Source organism: Oncorhynchus kisutch, linkage group LG22 (assembly GCF_002021735.2).
Source record: "Oncorhynchus kisutch isolate 150728-3 linkage group LG22, Okis_V2, whole genome shotgun sequence".
In the NCBI taxonomy this organism is placed as follows: domain Eukaryota; kingdom Metazoa; phylum Chordata; class Actinopteri; order Salmoniformes; family Salmonidae; genus Oncorhynchus; species Oncorhynchus kisutch.
The window spans coordinates 1,947,936-1,957,230 of NC_034195.2; the positions used below are offsets into that span (position 1 = coordinate 1,947,936).

Sequence of the window (9,295 nt, forward strand, 5' to 3'; positions counted from 1 at the left end):
AAGCCTGAAATGTGACAAAAGGTCGCAAAGTTCAAGGGGGCCGAATACTTTCGCAAGGCACTGTATATCTTGATTATTATCATTACACCATACAATGTACCTATTGCATATACAGTATACAGACAAGGATGTTCTCCTAGAAGTGAAGGAATTATTAAATAAATGAAGCAATCACAATCCCATCAGGGGTGGATAAAAATTACGGCCGATTTTCCATGTCTCTATTGAAGACAACGTCAGGGGCCTTGTATTCTGAGAGTGGGGTCATGGTTTCTCTCCCTGGACTCGGATAAAGGCACTAATTGCAATTAGGTGTGGGGGCATCTTACACAAGATCCTGAAAAGAGTGAGCGTGTGTGTGTGTGTGTGCGTGTTTGTGCGTGTGTGTGTGTGCGTGTTTGTGCATGTGTGTGTCTGTGTCTGTGTTGGTGTGCATGCCTGGTGATGGATGGGAATCATTGTCAAAACAACAAACGCAACAGTTCTAATTAAGGCCCACTCTGATATGTAAATATCTTCATCGTGGTCACATTAACGAAGGCCAACTCAAAACGTCTTTGTTAGGGCAATATGACAAAATAAGCCCGGCAGACTTGATAGATCTTGACAGGAGCACATTCAGTCAAATGGCACCTTTCTCTGAGAAGAATAGAGGACCATTGTACAGTGTGTGCAATCTAGAGCAGTGCAGCTCATTGACCCTCACTCACATGTCCTTTCCAGCCTTGATTATCCCTGCCTACTGAAGCCCATGATGCGTTTACTTTTATCCCGTGATTTCTATCCTGTTCTTTTTCCTTTTCATGTTGGGATAGAACGACTAAGACTCTAGGGCGATGGCGCTGATTCGCTGCTGTCTGCTGGTGGTAGTGTTGTGGATTGGGGTCAGAGAAGGGGCCGGTGGTGAGCAGATGAAGCAGGCCCAGGCTCCTCTTATCCCTCATCGGCCCTTCATCGTAGTGTGGAACGCCCCGACAGAGTCCTGCCGCCTTCGCTTCAAGGTGGACCTGGACCTCAGCGTCTTTGACATCGTGGCCAACCTCAACGAGACCCTTAGCGGGCCCAATGTCACCATCTTCTACCATAGCCACCTGGGCTATTATCCTTACTACGCCAGCTCTGGGAACCCCATCAACGGGGGCCTGCCCCAGAACCAGAGCCTGTCCAAGCACCTGAGCAAGGCCAGGGCCGACATCGACAAGCTCATTCCTCACAAGGACTTCCGAGGCCTGGGTGTCATTGACTGGGAAAACTGGAGGCCCCAGTGGGTGCGCAACTGGGGCTCGAAGGACATCTACCGCAACAAGTCCAAGGAGCAGATCCGGATGCTCCATCCAGATTGGCCTGAGAGCAAGGTGGAGAATGAGGCCAAGGAGGCCTTTGAGAGGGCCGGACAGGCCTTTATGAACAATACTCTACTGTTGGCCGAAAGTCGACGACCTGACGGCCTCTGGGGCTTCTACTTGTTCCCCGACTGCTACAACTATGGCTACAAGACACACCCGCATCGCTACACAGGTGAATGCCCCAACGTGGAGCATGTCCGCAATGACCATCTGATGTGGCTTTGGAGGGAGAGCACAGCTCTCTACCCCTCTGTGTACCTAGACTACGAACTCAAGTCCTCGGCCAACACCGTCAAGTTTGTCCACTACCGCGTCAAAGAGGCCATGAGGATTGCCTCCATCGCACGCACTGACTTCACCCTGCCTGTGTTTGTCTACTCTAGACCCTTCTATGCCTACACCTTCACGGTCCTCTCAGAGGTGAGAAGGATTACTAATAACTGGTGATGTTGCTGTTGGTTCAAGAGTGAAAATAATAGTGTTAGAACAGTGCTAAATATTCCAACACATTTTTAGCGCTTCTTAACACAAGTTAGCGCTTTTTATCATTTGTGCAAGGTTTGTATTGCCTTTCAGTCATTGTGATAAACTACCTAACCTCTGTTAAGTCACTTGTCTTGTCTCCTGCCATGTTCAGGTTGATAAAAAGCTATTAATCTCCCAGAAGCTTCTGGAACTGTCACAGAGTGATGAGTAGATTGCTTAGTCTCAGCTATGAAATCTCACATGACCTTTCATTTATTTACAATACATGGGCTCCATCCAGAAACATCCCCTAGCCCTTAACCCCTATAGGCACTTGAGTAGATCTGAAATAACTGGATAGTTTAAGCATTTCTACCTTGCCCTCTGATTGGCTGGGTGGATATTGCTTACCTACAGTATTTGAACCTTTCAGGTGTATTAAAGTACCTATAGGGAGGTGATATAGGGCTTTTTCTGGATTGGGCCATGATCTCTATTTTGAGTTTCAGGGTGTAAAACATGAGAATGTACCAGTCAACATTGATCACTGGAGCAGGTCAAGTATTCACCTCACTTTGACCTGAAGGGGAGACTGTGTCTGCAGTGTTACATCTTTTATTATGTCTCTCCTAGAGTGACCTGGTGCACACTATTGGAGAGAGTGCAGCTCTTGGGGCGTCAGGAGTGGTACTTTGGGGCTCCTCAGAATATGCTCGAACTCAGGTAAAGAAATAACACAGAAAACTATATGCAATATGATTGTTTTTATTTATTAATCCCGGATCTGAGGACCAACAGTGGGGCACCTTTTTTTGCCTGGAAACACGTGATTTCAACTAATCATGTTCATAAAATGATAGTCTTATCAAGTTATGTCAAATCACAATTGATATTCTAATGTGATCCAAACATAGAAATCTATAATGTACTGTACTGTATTGTACTTTACTGTACTCTACTGCACACTTAACTCAAGTAGAGTACAGTACAGTACAGGAAAGTAGAGTATAGTTCAGTAAAGTAGAGTGGAGTACAGTAAAGTAGAGTACAGTACAGTATGGTACTCTGTACTGTACTCTACTGTGCTGTGCTGTGCTGTACTGAACTGTACTGTACTCTACTGTACTGAACTGTACTCTACTCTACTGTGCTGTGCTGTACTGAACTATACTCCACTAGAGTTTCTTACAATTCACTGGGTCTAAATTCTTACAATAATTATTTTGGATTAATTACAAGCTGTGCTATTTTCAATCTTCCTGAATAGGGCTATGGCGGTCATAAAATTTAGTCAGCCGGTGATTGGTTGCTATTTCATTGGGGCCAGGAGTGAGAACCTAGATGAAGATGTCTGGTATCTAACTTGTTTGACCCAGTAACAATGGGAGATGAACTGATCTGCTGGTTTATTCTGGTCGGTTTTCGGATGCAAGCAGGTTTGTTTTAACATGTAATCTCTCCTTAGTAGCATAGGAAATCCAGCGCTAACCTGCAGCTGCACATTAAGTTCTCCATGTTGGTTGCAATTGACCCAATATGTTTTTACCAAGCTCATCCTGTGTATTAGATTGAACATTTCAAGCCTTGATTCCCTCCATTCCAGTTTTAGAGGAAATCAAACGAAGAGAAAAAAAGAGAAGAAAGCCAAGGGATAGTGCATGAAGTAAATTAACATACTGTGTGTGACATAAGGGATAGTGCATGAAGTAAATTAACATACTGTGGGTGACATAAGGGATAGTGCATTAAGTAAATTAACATACTGTGGGTGACATAAGGGATAGTGCATGAAGCAAATTAACATACTGTGGGTGACATACGGGATAGTGCATGAAGTAAATTAACATACTGTGGGTGACATAAGGGATAGTGCATGAAGTAAATTAACATACTGTGGGTGACATAAGGGATAGTGCATGAAGTAAATTAGCATACTGTGGGTGACATAAGGGATAGTGCATGAAGTAAATTAACATACTGTGGGTGACATAAGGGATAGTGCATGAAGTAAATTAACATACTGTGGGTGACATAAGGGATAGTGCATGAAGTAAATTAACATACTGTGGGTGACATAAGGAAGGTTCATTCAACATAACTATTATTCCCAGTGAACTGCAGGCCTATTTTTTAGCTATACTTTCACAGACACCTATACTTATGCTGTGTATTTATGCTGTGCATCACATTGTGTTTGTGCCTCTGCCTGTCTATGTGCACCTCCAGAGAAACTGCCTGACCGTGAAGAAGTATATTGATGGCCCGTTAGGCCACTATGTCATCAACGTCACCTCAGCCGCCAAGCTGTGCAGCAAAGCCCTGTGCAAGAAGAACGGCAAGTGTGTGAGGAAGAGCCTCGACTCAGGAGCCTACCTCCACCTCAATCCCCGTTTCTTCCACATTCGCCGCAACCTGGGCCCCCGGGGGCCCCGCTTCCACGTGAGCGGCCATCTTAACAACCACGACATCCTGGACATGAAGCACAAGTTTACCTGCCAATGCTACCAAGGCTGGACGGGGGTCTACTGCGAGATGCCCCAGATGCCACCGCTCCCTCCCATGCCCCGACCTAGGGACAACAGCCTGCTAGGGGACATACTGGTCATCCTGTCACTTCACTTCTCCTGTCTGTGTGTCATCATGTTCCTTGGTCTCTGCCTCATCATCAAGTGCTTGATACTGTAGAGAGAGGACTACCCAGCAAACTGGGAACATTCCCAGGACATTAAATAACATTCTTATTAAGTTCCAGCTAACATTAGGATGATAACATCCCACAAACATTTGTAATCACCAAATATTTTTTTTATGAGAAATGTTTCAAATGAAATATAATTGGAATGTGCTCCTAACATTCACTAAATTGTTGTGCACAACATCTGTATAAACGACCACAGAACATTCTCCTAAGGTTCACATTAGGTTGCCAGGGAATATAATAACACAACATCGCGTTAATGTTCTCAGAACTTACTGGCGCAACAAAATGTGGATGAAATAGTGGTTGTGTGGAAACATTACCGGAGCGTTCTGCTGATTTTGATGGAAATTGTTATTCAAAACAACAAGCAGGGAATATACCTACAATGGTCTCATAAAGTTATAGTGTGACATTAAGACATGGTGTTCCAAAAACATCCCCGAACAAACTTCAGCAATTATGTCTGGATTTCAATTGAATAGGTTCTGAAAAATCTGCCCCAATCATTTGAATTTTAAATATTTGGAAGTAGATATATTTCCTGCCTGTCATAAAACAATTGCCAGAAACTTTAACAGAATGCTGAAATCAATTCAATCTGACCCCAGTAGATAGATTAACATCCCAATTGCTTTCACTGGCAGAATATCTATTGTCAAAATGAATATATTGCCACGGCTGAATATCTGTAGGTCAATGCTTCCCGTGGCTCCCCCTTCTGGCTATTGGGATAAAATTCATATTGTGGTTTCAAAATGTAAATGTAAAGGTAATTAAAACAAAACATCTACAAAGAGGGAAAGACCAAACTTTAAATTGTATTTCCAGGCACTGACATTTCGCCCCGTCCTAAATTGGTTTACTGATATTTCCCTTAAACATTGTAAACTATGTTTTGGTCCTATTGTTGCTCATACAATTTCTATTTGGCACATAATGGTTTGAGAACAATCCAAGATTTGAAAAACACATACACATTTCCAGGCATCTCTTTCTTTCTATATTTACAACTTCGGTCAGCTATGTTGGCCTATGGAGTATCTCGGGAAACCCAACTACCAAACCATCCAATGATGGGATTTATATATAAAGGATCTGGGCTACCAAAAGGACAAATCTCTTTCATATATAAACAACTGTTGGAAAGCTCATATTCAGAGGTAGCCAATACAAAAGTATGGTCTACAGATCTAAGTGAATTTGAATAGCCCTTTAACTGGAAAAGAATATGGGAAAAACAGAACCTTAGAATCCGATAATTCGAACAATCAATGTATATATTTTACATTTGTTCATAGACTATATTTAATACCAAGGAAATGTCTTACTATGAAATTGGACATCATTTATTTTTTGTTTTCTTTTCCTGTATATACAGAATGTGGTTAGGTAAAATAATGAATTGAAAATATATGACCGGAATATGAAATCATAAACATTTAAATATTGTACCTGTAAGCCACCCCCCCCCCCCCCCCCCATGAAAAAATGACATATAAAATACACATTTGGTCTAAAACCTAAAAGAAACATAGTGCGACTGTTAATGGAGAAGTCATCCTAAATACATAAAACAACATGAAGGGTACATTCCCACTAGACTCTCATGAAGTTAGGCACAGTGATGGTGAAACGTTAAATGACTGGGAGGTTGTACAGATGGAGTGTGCGACTCTCTTTGCTTGTATAGCTTACGGTTTATTCACCTCTACATCCTTTTGCGAGAGTCTTATGAAGTTATTCTGTAACGTTATGACATGATGTTCCAATGATGTTCTAAGAACATACTTCAATGATAATGGAAGTGGCTCTGAAAACGTCACTGCAATGCTCTGCCAATATTGATGTACCATATTATTATACGAAGTTGCCAAACTTTGAAACTTAGTCTAAAAATGGCATTTCAATATGTTTACATGATGCTATCTAATTAGGGTATTGTCCAAATATAGTTATAACTAGGGCTGAGCGACATAGACAAAATATAATATCACAATATATATATTTCTTTCTGAATCCATTTGTCAGTATTTTATGTTTTATGTTTACAAAAAAGGGGAAATTTAAAATGCAATTTGGTAAATGGCAAAAAATAAAAAATAAATGGCCCCAGCTATTAGGGTACTAGGGGGTAACTAGCCCCCCTAAGAACAATGTCTAATTGCTGACACAAAAAAGCAACTTTGGATAAAATAAAATTTGTGGATGAAGGTCATGTTTAGGTGAATAAAGTATAAGGGGAAATAAACAGTCTACACTTTTTTTTGTTATTTAATGATATGTTGTTTTTAGAAAAGGGGCGTTTGTTTTAAGTTCCCGGGGAAACTGCTCCCGGAGGTGCCAGTTACCCTGTAGAAGATTTTGGCATAGTGTTTCACACAAGTTGTCACAACACAGAATAAGACCCTGATGCAGACAGTATGAATAACAGACGTTTATTATAAAACAGGGGGCAGGCAAACGACAGGTCAAGGGCAGGCAGAGGTCGGTAAATCCAAGGCAGAGTCCGTAAGGTACAGAGTGGAAGGCAGACTAAGGGTCAGGTCAGGCAGAAGTCAGTAATCTAGCGCAGTGTCAAAAGGTACAGAACGACAGGCAGGTTCAGGGTCAGTGCAGGCAGAATGACCAAAACCGGGATAACTAGAAATCAGGGGCTCAAGAACACAGGAGTACGAAAAACACGCTGTAGGCTTGATGAGACAAGATGAACTGACAACAGAGAACACAGATATAAATGCACAGGGGATAATGGGGAAGATGGGCGACACCTGGAGGGGGGTGGAGACAAAACAAAGACAGGTGAAACAGATTAGGGTGTGACACACGTGTGTTAAAATCCGTGTAATCAGTTATATTTAGAAATTCTTTAGAAACGAATACTTAAAAGCAAAGTCTAGTTGGCTTATTTGAATTATTTTAATAAAATATGGAGGGGGGAATGGTGTTGCACATTTCACCATTAATATACACACTAATCAAATCAAATCACATTTTATTTGAATACAACAGTGAAATGCTTACTTACAAGCCCTTAACCAAATTGAAGTTTTAAGAAAAAAACTAATAATTAAAGAGCAGCAGTAAATAACAATAGCGGGGCTATAGACAGGGGGTACCGGTACAGAGTCAATGTGCGGGGGCACCGGTGTCAAGTTAATTGAGGTAATACATACATGCAGGTAGAGTTATTAAAGTGACTATGTATAGAGAATAACAGGGAGAGGCAGCAACGTTTAAGAGGGAGGAGGGGCAACGCAAATAGTCTGGGTAGCCATTTGATTAGCTGTTCACAAGTCTTATGGCTTGTAGATGCCTTTTGGTCCCAGACATGGCACTCTGGTAAAACTTGCAGTGCGGTAACAGAGAAAACAGTCCATGACTTGGGTGGCTGGAGTCTTTGACAATTTTTAAGGCCTTCTGACACCGCCTGGAATAGATGTCCTTGATGGCAGGGAGTTCGGCCCCAGTGATGTACTGGGCCGTACGTACTACCCTCTGTAGCACCTTATGGTCAGATGCCGAGCAGTTGCCATACCAAACAGTGATGCAGCCAGTCAAGATGCTCTCAATGATGCAGCTGTAGAACTTTTTGAGGGCCACGCCAAATCTTTTCAGCCTCCTGCTGGGGAAGAAGCATTGCCATGCCCTCTTCACTACTGTGTCGGTGTGTTTGGACCATGACAGGTCCTTAGTGATGTGGACACCGAGGAACTTGAAGATCTCGACCCACTCTTCTACAGCCCCGTCAATGTGAACATGTTCGGAACAGATGGTGCGGTCACGCATGGCCCTGCCACATTCGTCGAGCATCAGAGCCGGTATAGTAGGATTCAATCTTAATCCTGTATTGACGCTTTGCTTGCTTGATGGTTCATCTGAGGGCATAGAAGGATTTCTTAAAAGCATCCAGATTAGTGTCCTGCTCCTTGAAAGTGGCAGCTCCAGCCTTTAGATCGATGCAGACGTTGCCTGTAATCCATGGCTTCTAGCCTTTAGCCCAGGGCGGTTGTTACCTGTAATCCATGGCTTATGCTTGGGGTATGTATGTAAGGTCAATGTGGGTGCTCCTCAATGCCAACGGATGAATCACAGAACATATTCCAGTCTGTGCTAGTGAAACATGCTTAGCATCCACTTTATCAGACCACTTCCATATTGAGCGCGTCTCTGGTGCTTCATATTTGATTTTGCTTGTAAGCAGGAATCAGGATAGAGTTATGGTCCAATTTGCCAAATAGAGAGCAGGGGAGAATCTTTGTATGTAGAGAAAACGTGATCTAGAGTTTTTCCCCCCTCCAGTAGCACGAGTGACATGCTGGTAGAAATGAGGTACAACGGATTTAAGTTTTCCTGCATTAAAATCACTGGCCACTAGGAGCTCCGCTTCTGGATGAGAATGTTCTTGTTTGCTTATTGCCTTATACAGCTTGTTGAGTGCGGTCTTAGTGCCAGCATCAGCTTGGGGTGGTAAATAGACAGCTATGAAAAATACAGACAAAAACTCTCTCTGTAAATAGTATGGTCTACAGCTTATCATGAGGTATTCTATTACATTTCTTTGTATATATCCATTACAATTATACCAGCTGATTCATGTCACTGCCCTATCCCATCTGGACAAGAGGAATACCTATATAAGAATGATGTTCATTGACTATAGCTCAGCCTTCAACACAATATTACTCTCCAAGCTCATCATTAAGCTCGGGGCCCTGGGTCTGAACCCCACCCTGTGCAACTGGGTGCTGGATTTCCAGACGGGCCACCCCCAGGTGGTGAAGGG

The 9,295-nt window shown here is 42.5% G+C and overlaps 1 protein-coding gene across 1 annotated transcript; it reads left to right on the top strand.

Moving 5' to 3' along the window:
• The first annotated feature begins 629 nt into the window (after nucleotides 1-629).
• Nucleotides 630-5,962, top strand: LOC109867639 (hyaluronidase-like). Its single transcript, XM_020456888.2, has 3 exons — nucleotides 630-1,766; nucleotides 2,445-2,534; nucleotides 4,038-5,962. Exons 1-3 carry the CDS (start codon nucleotides 837-839, stop codon nucleotides 4,494-4,496), a joined length of 1,479 nt encoding a protein of 492 aa, XP_020312477.1. The 5' UTR covers nucleotides 630-836; the 3' UTR covers nucleotides 4,497-5,962.
• Nucleotides 5,963-9,295: the final 3,333 nt, after the last annotated feature.